We start from the raw sequence: 21,507 nt of genomic DNA on the forward strand, positions 1-21,507 counted from the left end.
TGTTAAACAATAGCGGTGAAACGACCGCTCCCTGCGGTGTTCCTCTAGGGCCAAGCTCGAAAGCCTCTGTTGTTAGTCCTCATTATGAATTTAAACCAACTAGCCCGACTGGGTGCTCTACTTAGATAAAGCATGCAAGAAAGCGAGGATCAGCGCAAATCTGCTCTGCGATGTGACGCGGCTGCTGGGCACGACGTTGAGTCTGACAACGGGGCGGAGGCATACGCAAAGATGAAAGTTCTTCCTTCTTCAGTACGGAGTATGAATTAACCTGAAAAAAATTAATCACGGTAGATAATTTTACGACACGTTTTTCCAGGACTTGATATCGCACCGGGATGTTATCTAGTGAATGAGTTAGCTTCTCTGCCATCTTCTAGACGGCATCCGCCAAACGCGCACCTCTGGAAGAACGGTGAAAAGAAACCCCGCTGAGACACATTGTGCTAGCACGGCTGCTTCCACTAGGACGGAGTTTGCTATTGAAAAAAAATACATATAAGCGTGGTACATCGTATGGCTGAGACGAATGACAACGAGTCACTGGCGAAGCGTTTGTAAGTGGGTCGCCACCCGTGCCGTCGTCTTCAAACCAGGCTAACCTTCACGAATATGTGTCAGAGCTTTCTCAGAAGGGGCTAATTTCACCATCAGAGGCAAACATGGAAGATTATTGTCGCTGAAGAATTCGATATTGACGTTCTCGTGTACACAACGTAGACTAGCCCCTTTCATCACATTACTGACATAACGTAGAACTGAAAGTCGGACAGATCGTCAATGAGTGCTGACGCAGCTTGGGAACAGTCGCAAATGCGCCAAGAAATGACAACTTCTACCAGTGTCATGTGTGCCTCCGTCACGACCTAAGTGAGGCGGACTTCAAAAAGCTGCTTGACTTCCGCACTTGGGGCCTGGTCGAAATTATCGAAGAAAATGAGTTTCTGCGAAGACAGACGTAGTCAAAGGGAGCATTCCTTAGCACTCACCAATTCCTTCTTTGTCAAGTAACGGGTTTTAGCAGGTACATTATCCCGGTTCTCCATAGACCAACCAAATATCTATTTAAAGTTGTTAGTGAGAATGAAATAGACCGAGAAGTTTAGCTGATCACTGCTTCTAGGCGCTTTGCACGCGATGGATATACGTCAGGGGCATAGGCGTGCGCAGGGTTCCCCATTAGGGGGGGGGCAAAGGTTTGTTGCAGCGCCCCCACCACCCTACTAAGTCAATGTACAGGACAGATTTTGCGCCCCCCCCCCTCTTTGGTGACTTGAAGGGTCAATGTACGTGGCAGATTTTGCGCCCCCCCTCCTAGGTGATTAGGGGGGGCGGCCGCCCCCCCTGCCCCCCCTGTGCGCACGCCTATGGTCAGGGGTGGAATAATGCGGCGAGCACAACGAGTCATTGCGATGTCGGTCGGAAAAAGAGGGTTAAATTCAATGTATCCACACGAGCTGACAGTGAGAAGATTTTGTCATAGGGGCGATACATGAAACAAATCAGCTTATTCGGTAAAGATTAAACTTTGTTAATGTAGGAGATTTTGCAAGACTCGCCATGGTGGTCTGGTAGCTGTGGTCCTCGACGGCTGACTCAAAGGTCACGCGATGGAGTCCCGGCCGCGTTGGCAGCATTTCGGTGGAGGCGAAATCCTGGAGGCAGGGGCGTAGCCACGTTAGGGCACACCGGGCCCGTGCCCCCCCCCCCCCCCCCCGAAAGTTTTTTTGCCATAGCATACAGAGCAGAAAATGACACTCGACCACATCTGCCTGCTCGTCCCCACTACAGATCAAGGAGGTGCCCCCCCCCCCCCCCGAAAAAAATTTCTGCCTACGCCCCTGCCTGGAGGCCAGTGTACTCTGGTTTATGTGCACGTTGATTAACGCCAGGTGTCTGAAATTCCTAGAGCCCTCCAGTACGGCATTCCTCATAATCATCTCTTGGTTTTACTACGTAAGACCCCTGTACTTACATTATTATTGAGACTGTGCAAGGTTTCCGTAACGCGGCATATTCAAAAATAGGTCTTGGGAATGTCATGTATGGTATTGGTTTAGTTTCATTTAGACGACACAGAAGGATCGGACGCGGATATTAAGCTTCTTAAAAATTATGCCTTCCACGATAAATCCATATGTTGGACTAGTATAGTCTAGCGGGGTAAATGAGGCCTAAATACTTATATTCAGAGACGCCATCTAGAAAGTTACAGCTGCTGGCTGAATTTAAATTGGAGCAATCAGTATGTTTGTCGAGCGTCCCAGTGCACCAATCATGAAACGCAGCAAATGTGCGACGCAAAGGAGCGAAAACGGCGTTCGCGAGCAACCGCAACGGCCGCCGGCCTTCGGAAAGGCATGGTCGCCATCCACGATCATACCAGAACCGCGTAGTTCGCGATCAAGGCTTCAGAGGCGGCGGCAAACTTGATTCGTTTTCGATTTTACTCGGCACACGCGCTATATGTGATTGCGTCATTAGCTGATGGTGTCGAATCTGCCATATGCCTTCAGAACTACGTATTAGCCATTCATGATGAAATATTAGAGAGCCAGATTTATGCAGCAGTATATGCGATGATAAGCAGTTTCGTTTCGACCATTGGAGCTGTGTGGACGCTAGGATCGTGTCTCTAGCGACCGCGGTATCGTGCACAGTGGATGCGGTACTCAGAAGCTTCGTTTTCTCTTCGGTCAAAGCGTGCCCAATGTCACCAAACTCAAACATGGCGGAAGCTGTTCAGGATGAAGAGATTTAGCCGAGGTATGCATGCTGACATAAAACTCGCTTGCTACATTCTGATGGATGAACGATCAGTTGGCGACCACTTTTCTGGCAAAAGAATTGTCGTTCCATGGTCATTGTGATGTTCGGGGGGGGGGGGGGGGGTACATATTAAGGGATGGGTTTAGAGCACGTTTCGGCATAAAAAATGGGGCATTGTGCTGCGGCCACGTTGTGAACGAAGTCGCGAATACCGAAAATTCTGGCTCTTATACTGCTCCTATGCAAAACAAGTACTGAATTTACGTATTCATCAAGAAAATGAAAGTGCACTGAATAAACACTTCTTTCTTGAAACCGTCGATAATTTGGCATTCGTTTAACGCGGATATTTTTTCCCTGTCCCATGAAATCTAAATGAACGAGCTTTTACTGTATATATGGACAGGCGACCTTAGTTCTTTATTTTGATGTGGTCGGGTTTCACCCCCAAAATCTGTTAGCAACTCCGCGTCAGCCGCGCAGCAATGTTTCGAAGCTTCTAGATCGTTTCAGATTGTACTGTTCAGATTACGTGCAGGACGGGACTAGCCAAGTTGAATATTCAGAGCTTACTCGGGCACTAACGACAACGCTAGAAGGCTTGATCACTGACGTATTAAAGATGACGCGCTCCGCCGATGGTGAGATCACTCCACGACCGACGATTGTGTGCATCGATATCGTTGCACTTTGAATGTACAAGTTGGGCACAAGTTCGCCGAATAAAGAATTTCATCCTTATCGGATGCTTTCTTCACCGCCACAACCACGTGGAACCCAATGAAACCCAAAGTAGTTACTACGCTCCAGTTTGAAATCAACCAATAATGGCCCACATACTGTGCTTTGGCTTAGTTGTCTGCTGACCTCATTTTTGGAAGAGAAACGAGGCTCTCGAACAATTCCCGTTGTTTTGTTTTATATAGTCATGCTTTCTTACTTTCAGAGTTGATATGGACCTCACCACGGACGAAACCGTCTGGGCTGCCTCATTAGCAGCCTTTCCATTCCAGCTCACACGAATTGGCATGGACCAGATAATCGCGCAACGATTCTTGGCCGCGAGATCCTTGTCAGATGCGAAAGTGTAAGTGACTTTGTATGGGGAAAAAATTATACAGGCGATAATTGCTTTGTATTTATGCTGTATTTGTGCCTTAATAAAATGAACTACAGAGAAGTCAGCGAAGCCGTAATCATCACTATTTTAATGATAATAATCATCCTAACCTATCTTATGTAGATCGCAGGACAATGGCTTCTCTCTAAACGTTCAAATCACCCTGTGCTGCGGAAGCTGAGTACATTTTGTCCCTTTAAACTCTAGATTCATCGCCTCACCTAATTCCGAAGGTCGCGGGATTTTCGAAGGAGTCGAAAACGCTTGAGGTCCGTGTACTTAGGTGCACGTTAGGGAACCCAAGGTGGTGGAAATTTCCACCGCGTCTCATAATCATATCGTGGTTTTGGGGCGCTAAACGCCAACAAAAAGAACATAAACTAATTCTCGGCTATGCAAGCTATCATTGATACCCATTATGCCATACGAACACACGAGCGGCCATTCGCACATTAGGTAGCATGTCCTGGCCCACTTATTTTCCTTTGAATATGTCATTCCCATACCAATGTAAAGGCAGCACGCACGCGGCGTATTCCGAACAACGCCTTCAGGTGTGGCCGCAGCACAGTGTTATGCTGGCTTATAAGAGGGTGCAAAGCAACAACAGTGCAATGCAGTGGTGCGTACTCGAGAGTACCACACCGCCTCTATCAGTACTTACAATTGATCATACCCGAAATAATGTAATATTGCCATATCTGGCATCAGTAACCTAGATAATTTGTGAGTCAAGAAGCCCAGCGGGCAGCTGTAATGCCAATGGACACGAGGTAATAACCTCGAGCACAGAACTTCCTAACAAGCGAAAGAGTAGCTTGAAAGTATTTGTTTTATTCTTTTTCACTGTTTCTTGTTTCAGAGTTACGTTTTTGGGTGTCTTTTTGGTGTCCCTCTTTTACGCCATCATTGGCTTGACAGCTCTGGCTGTTATATACTGGTTCCGTGACTGCGACCCCGTCCTTTCCGGTGCAATATCTCGCTATGATCAGGTAAAAGTATACTTTAGACTGAATCTTGCTAAGACATTACGTGATCGGCCTGTATTTCAAGCATACCGTTAACGAGGTATACACGCAAGGGTAGACCTTACGTGCATTTATGAGCGCATATTTGAGCGGAAAGCATTATTATGCCGGTATACCTTGTGGTCCTAATCTAACATAATTATAGTCATATAGTGTCTGCTTGTTCTATGTTCACACCACAGAATATCTCGTGCATGTGTCTGGAGTATTGACGCGGGTGAACATTCTCATGCTTATTGAATTATCCAACAAGGGCTGAAGATTTAGTCGCGGAGATTACGCTCCCGAATTTAATGCGATTTTCTTCAAGTTTATGAACTAGAAGAAATAAGCATAAATACACGAGTTCTGACAAGCCTCTTCTAGGCTATATTCAGAGGGACGGTGAACTAAAATAACCAAATGAACTAAAGAGAGCTCCAAAGCAGAATGTTCCATGTGCAAGCTGACGCTCAGGCCTACTTGATACATATGGCGCTTCTCTGTACATCTCTGTTTTCTTGTTTACCTGCTTGATGTGCTGTTTTACGCAAGGAGTACCGCGTACTTCTTAAGCTGTTCATATATTGGTACGCTGTGTAATACCTAAAAAAATCCCGCAGGTCACTCAAAGAAGCTGCGGGCCTTGTTTAAGTAAAACTGTACAGCTCTATCCTGTTCTCTGCTTATGATTTCGCAAGTAACTAATTTTGATTAGGACACCACTCTTTGCACTACAAGAAAGAATCGTGCATTTGTAATCTTTCTATTCACGGGAGATTCTTCACATTATCTCTTACCATGGTGAATTTTTCTGTTTGTTTCCTGCTTTTTTTTTGAAATTTGCGTTTGCCTGGCGTATGTTCGGAAGAGCTTCTCGAATGAGATATTAAGAAATCTACAGAACACACCCAATTACGAGAAAATCAAGACGATTTACGCAGGCCACCAAATGTTGCTCTCGAAAGAGGCCCATTTTCACAATTGTAATTCTTACATTGAAGTTTTTTCAAGCTAGCACTAGATACTCCAGATTCGAGATGAGACACTATCATGTTTTATGTAAAAACATGAGAGCTTTAACAAATGAAAATCTCTAATCTAAATCATCAAGTAAGCTGCTTTCATTTCAATTCTCCGCTTCCGGCTTTCTGCGAGATCTCTATTCCGATGGTGTCACTGTATTAACCATAATGTTCACATTGATTCTCGTATATTGTTATTTTACAACTTGCGTGATTTTTTTGTGTTTGCGTGATTTGCCCTTTTTCCTCAGTGATCTCCCCATTTTTTTATAGCATAATTTATTTGGGGCCTTATCAAGGACATCTCTTTACACTGACACGGTTTTTTTTCACTGATCATTGTTACGTGAATTGAGACCGCACTCATGTGATACATCCTTATGATTTTAAGAGGAGATATTCCCTCAAAGGCATTTCGCAAGTAGAATCGAACAAAGGGTGGTTTTCAAAGGCACTCCTCTGTGGTTGATTCCTCTCTGCAGAGAATGGGTTATACATTAATTGCTTACTTATGGTGCATATAATGCTTGTACATACATATAAATTTAGATCAATTGATGTCGCGCTATTGATTTTGTTGCACTTTGTCATCGAAGTATTTCAAGACCAGACGACAATTTTGTTCTTGTTTCCAGATAGTCCCCTACTATATTAACAAAAGTATTGGTTCTGTTGTTGGTGTGCGAGGTTTATTCTTGGCTGGAGTCGTAAGCGCTTCTATAAGGTAAACAAATGTGCTCATTGTGCTAAACATTGCTGTGAAATAAATTCAATATATAATGTGTGCTGTATTAGCTTATTTAGCATACGGGAATGTTGTTCGACCAGTGTCTGACAGTTCCATTGCAAACCCGTATTGGTGAGACGGGTGGCCACTTTTTTTATATGGTGGAGTTCCTGCTACCTGCATGTACTAACTGCATGTTAAATAAAAAAGTGGTTTAGTGTAACCAGTGCAGGCTTTGAACTAGGTGGAATTTTAGGAAGTTTTTAAACGCTGTGATTTTCACGAATTCTATTATCCGTCAAATAATGTAGGCGGCGCTCTATAAAAGCGCCGAAATCTCCTAAACAACGTATAATTATAAGTACAGCAGGTTCAAACATTGAAAGAGACATTGTTGGGGTGGTTGGTTGCTTGCAGGCTGAACGGAATAGCCTAATAAACAAAAAACACACAGGGTTCTCTATGCATTTCTCTAAAACGACCCTAATGCGAAAGCCATCTTCTTTTTCTTCTCCGTCGACTTATTGATCGTCTCCTTCCCCCACTGAAAGCTGTGTGCACCTCACCCGGTTTTGCAATGCCTCCGTGATCGACACACCTTTCGTGAGCGACAATTTCATGTGATGACGTCATCGTGTGACGTACCCTGTTGTGACGTCATGGTGACGTTATGTGGAGTCGCAAATTTCTGCGATGTGCCGTCACGATGACGTCATGTGGTGACGCCATCACGTGATGTTGATTTTTGCATCGCTCGTGTTGGCATCGACGCCTCCGGTCAATTTTCCCGTTCGATGATGCATCTAAGGCTTTCGCCTCCATAAGTTGGATTAACTCGCTGTGTTTTACGCAGCACGGGAACGCTACTGTCATGTAAAAATTCTTATTGATGATGTTCGGGTTAATATTGAAGGCTTGGCGGTTTTTCGAACGAGCGTTCTTATTCTCTTTTTTTACATTTAACGGCAAGCAAACTATACCTGCTGCTGCAGGGAATCGGACCAGTCGAAATCGACATCAACAAGGGCATAAAAACAAGTATTGCTGGATGCGGGGTCCATATCTTTATTGCTAGCTGTTTCTTGTTTTTTTTTGGCAGCGTTGTATACAAGCTTCTTACCAAAGGCATGTTTAAATATCCTGGCAATTTACGGGTACAACTTATTGGCTGCTACAAACGCGAACCAATTATCGGTATACGGCATCACTACTGGCCAGCCAGTTTCATTTGCCGCAGATACAGTACAAACTCATCTGACCTTTCGTTTTCTGCAATAGTGCCCACTACGGCTGATGGTAAACTTGAAACATTGATATCTTCTCCCCGTAAAGCACTCATTGGAAATGACATTGTGCCCGGGAACCTGTGAAGAACGGTAAAAGGCTAATCTGTGCTTTTTGAAATATGAAAACATCTGTGAAGAAATTTATGCATGTAGGGTAATTGTTTCGTGTGTTGTAGAGCAGTCACCTTGTAATTCGCAGAAACTTTGTAACCATTTTATTTAATTCTAATCACCATGATCTTCATCTATTCTTATGCACTGCCGGACGAACGCCTCTCCCAGCGATCTCGAACCCACCCGGTCATGCTTGATGGGGTCCTAAGTTATGCATAAAAATTTATTAATTCGATCACCCCCCCCCCCCCACCCCCACGCTAACCTTCTGCCGTCCCCGGCTGCGTTTCTCATTCTTTGAATCACATTCCATCGCTGTAACTGACCTTCGGTACATCTTTCCATCGGTTTGCGTGGCCTCCACATAAGAGCGTCTATCGCCTAAAGGACCCCTGACACCGAATTTGGAAACGCGAGATGCTTGTGTTGTTTCATAGTCTTGCATGCGGGGGCAGTTCTGACATATTGTGAGTGACGAGCGTTGCCTTTAAGATACTATCTGAACTTTGAACTCCTATCAAGATAACCGCTAGTATGACGTAGACGTAGGCCCCTTGTGACGTTGCAGAGGTAAAGCAAGTATTGTCGACGTCACAGACAGAAATACGCGCGGTGCACTGTGGTTATAGTGAACTAGAACCAACTTCCTAGTGGCGCGAACGGGAGGGTTCAGGCGTTCCTCTTGGCGAAGAAAAATCCAGGTGGCGCCAGTGCAACTTCTAGTCGCATCGCCCCTTCTGCTGTAGGCGCTTGCGCGCGTTTCTTGTGTGCATTTCTCCACGTTCCGCGTCGTTGTAGCGGTGCCGTGCATTAATAGACAGTTTCAGTTGAGCGCCCACCACATATATGTGGACGCAGCCTGTCATTGGGAATGGCTGGCAGGCTGCGTCCGCAGAGCTGCTGCGGATGCCCAAATAAAACTGTGTAACGTGGTTAATAGAGAACGTGTATGCCGTTCGCTTCGACTAACTTCCAATGAATATCGTACTCGACTGTTTCAGGAGGTTGAAACAACTCACACACGTAATTGTACCCGCAATTGAGAATAATTTCATTCTAATTTTAAGCAACTTGCACGCGGCGAGTGCGTGAGATCGAACAGTGGACCAACGCTGGGGATGATAATTTTCCTTCTTATTATTTGCAGGTCAACACATTAGAAGAAAGACAAATTAAAGCGCTTTCGGGTGAGGACGTACAACTGCGGTGTCTAAGTCTGTACAACTGCGGTGTCTGTAGTGAACTGGAATCGTTATAATTTATTATCATACTCTTATGTTTTTCTTTATATTTCACTACAGCTGCTTCGACTAAGGCGCAGCTACCATATTTCAGACGCCAGTGATACACCAGCTCACGACGTCTCACCGTTTTTCAACGGTGGCGCCAAGCAGTGCTGTCAGCACTAGACGCTTGTAAAAAAAAATAACTGCCGGGTGGCAAGAAAAAGAGCAACGCATAGTGAGTCCACTATAGGCGAACGCATTGGAGCGCTAGAAAAAAGTGCAGCCGCGATCCTTGCGGCGAGGAGACGCGTTCGGTTTCAGCCGCTGCATTGCCAGGCTCCTCCGTTCAAACCATTCGCAACCTCAGCGTCCGCCACTTGCGAACCGTCATCGGACTCGTTAGACGATGAGCAGGGCCACGAATCTGCGTCTGACAGCGATGACATTGTCTACCACGTGCTCGACGAGCAGACGAACTTCTCCAACTGGCGGCTCAACAAGCGCGTGGCTGACGTCACCCAATACTGAGCGTACGTCATCACGCGTGCCCCGAGGCGCGACCGCCGTGGCGCGGCGCTAGTTTCTTATCCTCTTTCGGCGCGTGTTTTGAACCTACACTAAAAATGACCATAATTAACGCTGCTAGGATTAATTAGCATCACGTAGGAGCATTTGCGGTGTCATTCCGTGATTAAAAGACGTAGACCTACTTATTGCAACATAAATGTCAGAAACAAAAAATCGGCTGTCAGGGGCCCTTTAATGTCAACTAGGACATCTGCGTTGACTAGGATGTCGGCTACCCTTGTTTGTTCTTTGGTCTATCCCGCGGTCTTCCTATCTCCTAATGTTAGTCCTATTAATTCCCGTTACATCACGCGCTGCGTGGTTGTTCTTCGGGCGTTTCTTTGTTATTCTTCAAGTTTGTGCCTCATGTGGTCATACAGGATATACGGAATGATATTACACTCGGCGTGTTAGGGATAGCAGTAATTGGGCGGACGTGACTTGAGAACGTCTACCTTACGCACGCCATCGAATCCTTACTCTTCGGTGAATTGCCTTTACAAGAGCAGATTCTCCTGTTAGCAATTCTTCTGTTTACAAGAGTATGGATCGATATATCCATGCCCTTGTACGGCTTGCGGGGTATGTTTGTCAATCGACAACTCTAGTTATTTCTGTGGGCCTTTTAACATTATCTTTTTTTGTGTATGTTTATTTTCAACACTGAAATAACTTTCTAAGTATCAGTCGCCAATCGTTTTTGAAATTCGCCCCTTCATTACTGAAGAGGACGGCGTCGTCTGCAAACTTAAAGTTGCTGAGATATTCTATGCTATATTCTGTTGCTATTTGTTCCTAACGTAGTCGTTTGAATTGTACCCTAAGCGTGCATTGCACAACATTACATACAAAAATTATGTCTCCTTGCATGACTCCTTTCGCATTTGGGCATTGTTACGTGTTCGGTTGTAATTGATTAAGTGTAATCATCTTAAGATGCGAGCTACCTCGTGCGGGAATAGAGGAGAGTGGTCGCCACCAACATCGACGCGAATATGAAGTGACCTAATAACCTGCGTTGGCATGGGAGTGTTCATGCTGCGACGTCGAAAGCTAATTTAGTAATTTTAAGTCCACCGCAGAGTCTTACCGACAAATATTGCAGCATGACTGAAAGTTGGGCTAGTTGGTGATACATAATGGGCAAAAAACAGCGCGCAGACGGACGGGATAAATAATTTGCATATGCCTAATAAACCACAGTTGAGTCAGCGCTTGTTCTGTGTATCCCTTTCTTCGTCCCGTCCGTCTGCGCGCTGTTTTTTGCCCATTACGACAAATATTGCTGCGAAAGTGTACAACGCCGTTCATTCCTCGTGAATACGGCAAGATCAGCCCTCTTCACACATATTTGGTCATCACTAGTAGTCACCATATGACGGGCTAGGACCTAGTGTTTCGTATAATATACTTTTGGGCTCAAAATTGCGAAAAACTATTTCTGCGATACAACAAAAGCTGGTCTGTAATGCGTACTTCCACCAGAAATATTCAACATGATTATCGATTATATGACTTCGCAATGTCTGACCGTGCCCACGGTTTCCGACGCGCGATGCTAAAAGTGAACTTGTTTGCCAAAGTTATATCCAGGTGCTCATCTTTGCTTTCTAAATCGATGGCCTTACTTTTTCAGCACAGTGTCCTCCGTCGTAAACTCCCATGCGGCTGTATTGTACATTGACGTTGTGTCACCGAACTTCCGGATACCGGAAAATAAATCTGCTCTAGTAATAATTACCCTAGGTAAGACTTGACCTACTAACTGTTATTTGTATGCATGCTTAACTCAATTGTGTGAGATTAAGTTTATACTATTGAAGTTACACTCTTTTCATCATCAGGAGTGATCTACGTCATTAACAACCTTGCTGTATGTTGTCAATGTACATTTTCTCTATAGCGGCCGGAAGTGGCACCATCATGACGTTGAGTGGCCTCTTGCTTCCTTACGTCAGTTCTGCTGCGAAGGTAAGTAAAGCGAGCTCAGTGCTCAAATTTTTTTCTGAAATATTGGTCGTGGTGTCGTCTCGCCAATTTGAAGTAATGTTGGTCACGCTATTATAAACAAAATGACCGGCTTTACATTACAAAACAACGTACGGTCCTTGACATATGTAGTTGTGGAAAGGTGCTCCGAGTGTATGAATCTTACTGCCTGGGGCCCTTTAAGAATCTCAAGAAGCCCTGTTTAGGAGTTTTGCTTAATCTATAACCTCAATTCCATTCAATTTCAAATTCAATATTTATTTCTATAAGAATGGAGGAAGGCCCGAACAAAAAGTCGTAATTTCCACTTGACGAAGATTCGAACCCCCAGTACAACGCATACAACAAGGTGGCAAATTATACACACGTGCGCGTATAGCATACTCAATATCACAGGAAGTACAGAAAGTAAGGCATCTGCATTCCGTAGCTAAACAACAGTAGTATCAGCGCTACACAAAAAAATAAAAAAAAATAGAAACATAACTTTGAAAAATAGCAAACAAGTTCTAAAGATATGTGTCACAACATTAAAGTGAACTATCGGTGTTACGTCAGTTGGTAATTAGGCTTTTCATATCATTATTTTATTACAAATCTGTTGCATAGATCCTTTTTTGTGAGGTTAGTAATGTCAACCCGTTGTTGAAAGAATATATTTACGAATACAGGAAGGCTATATCGAACGCTCTATTCTCCATATTTCTTTCTTGAAAAAGGTACTTGTCAATATTTATTGTGGAGCGTAGGATACAGGGGTGTTGTGGTTTTTAATTCCGCTAGAGCTAGTATTATCTGTTCATTATTTCTTAAACTCTGTATTTGTCGACAGGAAGCATGAGTAAAGATTCGGCATCGAGACGAAATTGAACCGAAATGGCAATTCATACGCATGCGTCTGCCATGCCCTAAAATTGATGTTGTTACCTCATGCCCATTAGCACGATGCGCTGCGGGCCCGTATGCACTATGTGTCCCGTGGTACATCTCTGTGCGAAGTCGAGTTTCTAACGAATTTGGAAATTCACTAGTCCATTGACAATTTCCGGCTGAGTTGTGCGTAGAAATTGCGAGCAATGTAGTGACGTCAAGTGCCACTGCATTGCTTCTAAATCTATGAGTGTGACAACATTACATTGAAATTCGGCATTTGTTGCCAATGGGGCTTCTCAGGAAAAGTATCATGGGTCTGCCAATTGAGCAACTACACGTTTAGTCTTTTAGAGTGTACCAGACACGTTAGCTGAGACATAGACTGAACCATGACGGGTGCAGAAAGCTAGCGCCATAGTTATACCATACACGTGCCACTCAACGCGTGGGTAGGCAAATAATTAAGTAATAGGAATCCATAAAATATGGCTATGGACAGCTATCAAGAGTCGAATACGCTGAATAAGACGATGACGATTTGCAGGCTATTTTGTGCCGTTGCCTTAGGTTTAAAAGTGCCCGAGTACTCTCCTCTAAATACATTTGTCTATAGCCTCTCGTCTGGGTCTCCGTGTAACAATATGACAGGCGGTGCAGGTAATTTGAGCGCGAAACATAGGATAGCCGGTATGAACAGAGTGTTTCACATAAGAAGAACCGATGATTTAACAAAAAGAGGTTTACCGCAACTGAACGAATTCAATGGCAGTGACTATGGCGATAGGGCGCTCGTTAATGTACTTTTATATTGAGCTTGAATAGGTAATTAAGTAAGAACAATTATGCAAAGTTCTCAACGTTCACTTCAGGGCCAAGTGTCTTTCGTTACGTTATAGAGGACATTCAATAGTGACGAATCCCTTTTTTCTTGTTAACGTATGTGCTGGGTGGTGGTTTTATATTAATGATAACTAACAGACGATAATGCGAAGGAAAGTGTAAAGGATTTTATTTGTAGTAATTAGGATATAAATCACATTTATATCCTAAATACTACAAATAACATCCTCTACTTTCCTTGGCTTTACTGTCTGTTAGTTCTATTAATTGTGCCTAACAAAGAAAAAGGAGCCCTTAAATGTCACCTTCTTTGCTTCATTCGTGGTGATTTTATGACGTTTAATGAAAGCCTGCGAAATATGAAGTGAAAACGTGTGACTGCATTCATGCGCTGCCGTACCGCAGCGCTATGAACAATGCTGCGAGCGATGGTCCGTGGCGAAATGAGCGGCCGCGACTTTACATACATTAGAAGCAAAGCTGTCGATGCTAGCGAGATTTCTTGCAGCTGATGCGTTCACACCAAGAAATAGTTCAATGATTTTACCACCCGTAATTTGCCTTTCGCATCGTGTTATCGTGTGACGGCTAATTTGTCAGGTATTGCAGCTTCCACATGCACCAGCGGTGTTTCTCTGCTGCCTACTGCTTCGAGTGTGATAGTACTGACTAATAAAACTGCTGCAATAAGCCCCGCAGAAAGGCAATGACATCCACGGGCGAATGTCGCGCCTTGGTGGAGCAAGACACTCGCCAGCGGAACGCCTTCGCACGTTCACGGCTCAAACTACGAACATCTGCTTTCCGCGTTCCTGAAGCTCAGTGTGGTAGTGCATGTAAGATCACAGGCGCAGCTTACCCTATTACTGGCGAGCGCACGCCTTGCCGTTTCTCTCCCCAATTGACGACGCTTTGAAGGAGTTTATATCGCTTTGGAAGAGTTTATATATTTATATTCGGCGCTTGTGTTCGTGTGATCTTTCGTCTTTTCGTCTTCCTTGTTGCGCCGTTCGGAAGCCATGCATATATTAACAACTTCAGCTACCACAACGGTTGAATCGTGATCATGGACGTTAGTCGTCGAGATGAAGATGTGCTACAAGGCGTCATGTGGGTGCATCCACGTCAAACGGCGCCATAGCGGCCAAACCGCAACTGACATCGTACAAGCTGTCATATATCAATGCACACTAAACAATGAATTACTTCTGTGAAGACACGTTTCACTTACATGTTATACCGATTCTTATGACGAAGGGATCAGCCATGTTATTAGGCATGTGCGATCACTCGGTTATGTGTATGCTCAATGGTTCGTTATTCTGAAAAGCCATGAAGAGTCATTGTTTTTACGTTTTTTTCTTTGACGCAGTTTTTTATTTCACTGTATGCTGCCGCATCGGGACCATTTTCGGGGATCATCATTCTTGCATTTCTTTTACCATGGGCTAACGCTAAGGTGAGTGCTCTTTTGCAAACATTCTTCGTAAGTTCCGCTGGGGTATATATTCTGCAAACGAGATATTGTATGCTCATTCGCACCAGATTGACATTTATTAAGCAGCGATGATAACAACGAGCATCTGAAAAAAAAAACGCGCTCGAAAAATAACTACCCTACACAGCTCATTCATTTCATACAATATTACAGGTTGCAGATTGCCTTAGTGTAGCATAACTATCTCCCCGTGTGTTAGGACTCCGTGCATAGAGTCACACTCAAATGCGCACTATATAACTATAGCCTCTCTGGCCGCGCTTGATATCATGTCTTGTTTCGAAATGTTTACTAGACTTTTTTTCCTAATCAAGTCCAAAGCAGGAACGACTACATGGGGTAGTGCTATCGCGTGGTTTATTAGTGTTCGTAATATGTGCTGCGGATTCTAAGTACGGCGTCGCATTGTGATGCATACTTGTGGTAGCCAATCTGAAAATATTGTATCAAGGAAAAATAAATTTGATGAAAAAATTGCACTTGTTGGTCCCGGCGATACGTCTAGGTTTATTGCGAAATAGGGGATAGCCGAATGAAAAAATAATTTTATAATTACTTTCACAGGCTCCCAAGTGCTGCTTATGATTGTCTCGTCAACGTCTTTTTTTTGCGCCTACAGTGTTATTTTTCTAGACTTTATCGTACTTACGAATGGCAGGGCCACACTGTCTCCTCCGGTAAGACAATAAATACATACTCCTGGTCCGTGAGCGAAAGTAGCAGCATAACAGCGCTGCTTTTCTTTTGAGATGTACCAGCCTATATGACCTCCCGTGACCAAATGTACCATGGACTCTCCTTTTGATGCGCACGTGTTTACAAAATGCGGACCGATAATTTTGTCGGTGCAGTCAGCGCAGGGAAACCAAAGGGCGTCTGCCTGGTTAACTCTCTGGTTTCTCCTTATGCTTTAACGCTCTTTCTCTCGATCTCCGTATGGAGGTTACATCACTTGTCCGTGGCATACTTACAATTAGGGCATCCAAGGTACTTTTCAATCTACCCCGACACCTCAGAGCCATCTGTTTTGGTAAGTGTTAGGTGAAAAGCGTCATCGCGGACTGGAGCTAACGGCGTTATTTCCGTCCTCTCGCGCGTATTCGTGCGGAGCTGACCCGTGTCCCGGTCAAAGGGAGCCGATGTCGGGCATTTACATTTTTAAAGCCCCCTGGTGAAGGCGACACACCACGCTGCTCCTGACAAGACGGCACCCCTGGATTGATCCGCCCAGGGGAAATTGGCCGACGCCATTTCCTGTCCCTCTCTTTTTGCCCCCCTTCTCCATATTTAACTTTCGTGTTTTCTTGCTAGTCTGTCTATTCTCGTCATCTTGCCTCGTTATTTTCTCATTTCTTGGTGGCTAGGCCTAACTTTTTGTGAAACAACAAATTTTGGTTATGGCACATTTGCTCATAGTGGTTAGGTGCAGCTCGCACTGGCAGGCTTTGTCTGAACAACCAACTCCCGTCGCGTCCCTATGTTCGGCGCAGTGGATGAATAATGGGATATCCGCGGAAATGTACATAGTTTACGGGCTCCACCGCGTTCTCTCAACTGCATGATCGCGCTATCACAAAGGGACGACGCGCTGACGACGTCATCGATGCTTCTTTCAAAACCGAAAGCACCTTTTTCTCTAATTTAGTATAGTTCACTGAGAAGCTCTCGAGAAGAATGCAGGCAAATATTTCCTATTTCTGTGTTCAAATGCTTGCCGCTCACACTTGGTCAAGGCTATATGGCTTTTTTTTATTTCGAAAACCTACCCTTATCGTAGTGATACGCAGGTTCAATAATACGCATGCAAACTTGCTTGATATATGAAGTCTAGCAGGAGCGATGGAACGGTTCGTGAGTCCAGCGAACAAAGCCGGGCGGTTGGCCAGGCCTGAGGACTACCCGTCCTCAGGCCTGGAATACTAGTGTGATTGGCTAAGCGGAGGTCCATATTTGTGATTGTTTGAAATCTTACGATGACAAGACATCATGTAACAGGAGTAGGCTGCTCCACACATGGGCACCCAGCTCTCATTCACTATATTTAGTTTAAAATATGCAAGCGGCGACCTCCACCTTCAAGTACATGAAAATACCCTATTCGAAAAAAGACTATAAGACTCCTTTAAATGTTTGTAATAAACATTCACTTGCGAGTCAGCGCTGTGGTTTGTGGTTCTTTTCTCTTCGTCGGCGTCGTCGTTGCGCTGTTTTAAGAATGTTCAAGTATAAAAATGGCTTCGTTTCGTAACACACCCATATCTGTAAGGCCTCATTGTTTGACGGACAGCTCACGAGGAGTAGTATATACATGACCGAGACCTGCTCGACTGAATCGCAATTCAGCTTCTTTAGGGCTTAAATGAAAAGATATCATGAAAGTACAACGAATAAAACATAGACGGGACCATTGAAACAGGACTGAGACGGGAACGTGCACAAAGTATGGTTGAAATCCCCCCACCCCCCACCAAGAAAAAAAAAAAAAAATTCTGGCTGCGCCCTTAAACCAGACGGTAAGTAAACACCGAGGAAATGTCCCATTCAGACATTTTGGCCAAACACACTTCCATAATATGCGGAAAAAGGCTATTTAAAATTGAAGATAAGACCGTGATAAGACAAGACCCAACCGACGCCATTCTTTACATGTCGGCACTTCGGTCACGGCTGTCAGAGCTGGCTCGTCGGCGTAACGTGTGCTAAGTGTAGTTCTAACGAGCATCCTGCAGAAAACAGCGATGAAAGTCCACGTTGTGCGTACTGCGATGGTGGGAACCCAGCTAATTCTCGTGCCAGTCCTTCACGGAAGAAATAAAAAGATGTAATAACCCTGAAGGTAAGACAGGAGGTTTTGTTTGAGGAAGCGCGAACGCATCTTTTCTACAAAGAACTTCAATAGCCTACGTGGCCAGTGAGGAGCAGCTCCACAATGGTTCTCGGCACCCGTTTGGGCCACTCACAGTGAAGCGGCCACAATGTCATCCTCTTCCTCAGGGGAAGCAGTCTGTGCTGCTCCGCTACCAAGGAGCCTGCAGACCGCCGAACCTGTGACCTGTGCAGGCCTTCTGCTCAGGCCTGCAGTCCTCAAACAGGCACACCTGTGCCCCGCGAGCTGGCACAGAATGCCTTAGCAGAGGCATTGCACTCAACGTCAAACTTATCAGTATCTCAGACGTTTAAGGAACGGTACAGCTCATTTACGGTACAGTTCAAGGAACAAACCCGCCTTACAGTGCCCGGAAGGATTCTGCAAACTAAAGTAAATTCTTTTCAGACGCACAGCACAATCCACCCTCAACATAGCTGCCTAAATATTATACGAAGTGCTCCTCAACCGCAATGACGTTTAAGAACTCGTACGCAAATATAATCCTATTGTGATGCGCATCGAATAGACGTATCTGAAAGCTACAGAAAGAAATGTACGCTACGTTCCCCAAGGACCTTGGCGAGGCTGTCGCTTCGTCTGGTGGTGTAACCATTATAGTAGACAAATATGTGCCTTGCCAACGCCTTATTCTTCAGAAGGAGCTAGCGTGTTTGCAATGCTTGTAATGATTTTTCACAAACTAGCTACTGTGCGTTCCGCATATGTACCGCCACACTAAAAACTTACCCGTAGAGATCTCTCTCGTCTCACTGATCAGCGCCCTGCTCCTTACATTGTTGTTTGTCGTTTCATTGTTCACAACACTCTGCGGGGCTACTCCCACGCGAGAGGCCGTCTGCTATAAAAAAATTATTTTGGCTTTTGCTATAGGCGTACTATAATAGCTTATCTATTACGGTGTCCGTCATACATATTCAAATTCATCCTCTACATCAAACATGTTCGTCGAGTGACTTAGCATTTGGTTCCTCCTCATTTTTTGCAGCAGTGGAATGGAAGGTGATCAAGAATCCCTATGGCAGCGGTGGCGTCCCTGAAAAATTTAACTTAATAAAGCAACTTACTGCTCCTTGCAAATTCATAGGCTGAAAATAGCATCAGCTACCGGGAAGCATTTTAATGAATTCCACGAGATTTTATTATAGCAGCTTTCTCATTCCAGACGCGGTAGCATATTTTAGTGTTATTGACGTAGGAGAAACATTTAGTACACAAGGAAATAGTCATTCGTGTAAAATGTGTGTTCTCTGGTGGAGTGAAAACTAGTGATGCACAAACGAGGCAAATTAGGGTGTAATGCATATTGCGTCAATATCGGAATCCAGAAAACGTCATGTAACTAAGAAAAATCTGTTCACTGGAAAGGCCAACACGACGTAAAAGAAAAAAAAAAACATGGCTGATCGCCCTGTCATAGGAATCGGTATAACACGAAGGTGAAACGTGTCTTCACAGACGTATTTGAGCGTTTGTTGTGCAATCTTTCGCCCCAAGGGCAAAGGAATGAATGCTACAGCAACAAATTGTAATGTCCCGCGAAGAACGGCAAGTAGCTCCAAACTTGCAACGCGCTGCTCAAGCAGAAAGGACACACGGAACGAACATACACGGGGTGAGAGCGAACTGTCACATTTGTAACTTATTTCTGCGTGAGCACCGCGCTCCTTTCGCAAAAGCGGCCGCTGCAGTGGGCCAAGTGACCTTCGTGCTCTCAACGCAAGACGTACGAACCACCGCGATCACGAGATAAGCGCACGCACGAGCGACCACGCCCTGTAGAGGCGGGCGCTCGTCGCAACGGCGGCGACTTTTAAAGCGCGCTCTTCGAGCCTTCGCGCCATCTCACTACTGATAACGAAAACAAGCTGTAACACGGATCTCTGAGTATCGCCACCGGCAAATGGTGCATATAAATAGCTCGCCGTTAGCATTGCGAAGAGCGTGCCGTCCGTGGCCGAATCGTTTCGCGCTGCGGAACGAGGGGTCGTCAGTTCGATTACCGGTGACGGAACGTTTTTTTCTGGTTTTTTCTTTGCCCACTGTTAGTCTTTATATTTTACAACGTCATATCCGTGACGGAAATACGTCAGTGGAGCCGTGGTGGACCCCGGCATAAAACACTTTCGTGTTAAAAGAGAAGGCTGCGTTAGCTTTCATTCCAGCCTTTATTCCTATAGCAACGAAAAGTGAGCATAAAATGACCTGGGAATGCTGAAGGGGAGCAAGTCCATCACCTGCCACTGTTGAATAACGAAGGAGGCAACCTGGTGGAACAGGCCAACGTTCTTTACGAATACTTTCCTATGCGTGTCTGGGTCAGTAAATTATAAAAAATTATTTCTGTAACACAAAGAAGCAGCCAAAACCACATAACTCAGGCGCATATCTTGAACACATGAACGATACAACTCCCCTCTTTTTATTGACGAGCTGAGAGCAGTTTTGAACGCATGTCAAAGCACAGCCCCGGGACCCGACCGAATTAAGTGTAGAATATGAATAAACAATTACAAGATGACGCGCGAATGACTTTACTCGAAGTCTTTAATGCTATGTGGGCATGCGGATACCTTTCTTCCATACGGAGACAGGCTTTTCGGGTACTGGTTTTAAAAAAAAGGTGATGACTCTTCGACAGTTATATCGTCCAATAGCGCTTAGAGACTGTCTCTGTACGCTGCATGGAAACATAATAAGCTGAATTTTACTGAATAACATCAGCTATCAGGCTGGTTGGTGCATAGCCAGGAATTATTTAATAGGCGCAAATGAGGAACATGGAAGATAGAATAGACAGGGACAAGCGCACTCCGTTTGCTTATCCCTTCTAAGTGCGGTTTCGCAAAAGCTCGGTCTACTACCGACCATCTCGTACGATTCGAAGCCTGCGTTCGTAAAATGTTTATTAGCAAGCAGTGGGATAGGTTCCAAACAGGAGAAAGTGCCTCAGAGCAGGCTGGCCGACGTTTCGATAAGTGGACCTATCTTTGTCAAAGGCGACTGTCCACCTATCGAAACGTCGGCCAGCCTGCTCTGAGGCACTTTCTCCTGTTTGAAACCTATCCCACTCCGTGTATTCATCTGTCGGCTCCCATTCTGACCTTATTCGCAAGCAGTATTTTCCGTGTTTCTGGGCATGGAAAATACATATTGACGCGAGGTAGGCTGGCAACCGTAGTGGCCAGCCCCTTGAAAGAGAACAACGAAGTTGATCGGTGTGCGCGCGCTTTTGGATGTCGGCCTTGTTCTAAAAAAACGTTCCTATTTTGTATCTTTGCCCTGTGTCTTCTCCCATCAATCAGTTAGCCCGGTGACATTTTCTGGTGGAGGTGCGGGGTACGGTAGATGATACGGTCTGCAGAGCGCACCCCAGACGCAAGCCCGCCGAATAGTCCGACCGAGCTTGCCCCTGTGCACGTACGTACGAGTCGTCGTCTCCAGGGCCTCCAGCCACAGCACGGTTTGCTACCTCAACGCACGCGAACTATGAATCAAACACCTCCTAACGCTACCGTGCAAGCACCTGCGCAGCTCGCCGTCAACCAAACCAGGACGCCGAAGACATTTCATGGAGCT

At 45.0% G+C, this 21,507-nt stretch overlaps 1 protein-coding gene across 1 annotated transcript in view; it reads left to right on the forward strand.

Annotated features, from left to right (window-relative positions):
- Positions 1-21,507, forward strand: part of LOC119399626 (sodium/iodide cotransporter) — a 68,776-nt gene that overhangs the window by 26,313 nt on the left and 20,956 nt on the right. Inside the window, exons 6-11 of the mRNA XM_049417797.1 lie at positions 3,716-3,856; positions 4,752-4,881; positions 6,557-6,645; positions 11,478-11,587; positions 11,745-11,812; positions 14,916-15,002. Of these exons, the coding sequence (XP_049273754.1) occupies positions 3,716-3,856; positions 4,752-4,881; positions 6,557-6,645; positions 11,478-11,587; positions 11,745-11,812; positions 14,916-15,002 (625 nt within the window). The remainder of the gene's footprint in view (positions 1-3,715; positions 3,857-4,751; positions 4,882-6,556; positions 6,646-11,477; positions 11,588-11,744; positions 11,813-14,915; positions 15,003-21,507) is intronic.

Source organism: Rhipicephalus sanguineus, chromosome 7, assembly GCF_013339695.2.
Source record: "Rhipicephalus sanguineus isolate Rsan-2018 chromosome 7, BIME_Rsan_1.4, whole genome shotgun sequence".
Taxonomy (NCBI): domain Eukaryota; kingdom Metazoa; phylum Arthropoda; class Arachnida; order Ixodida; family Ixodidae; genus Rhipicephalus; species Rhipicephalus sanguineus.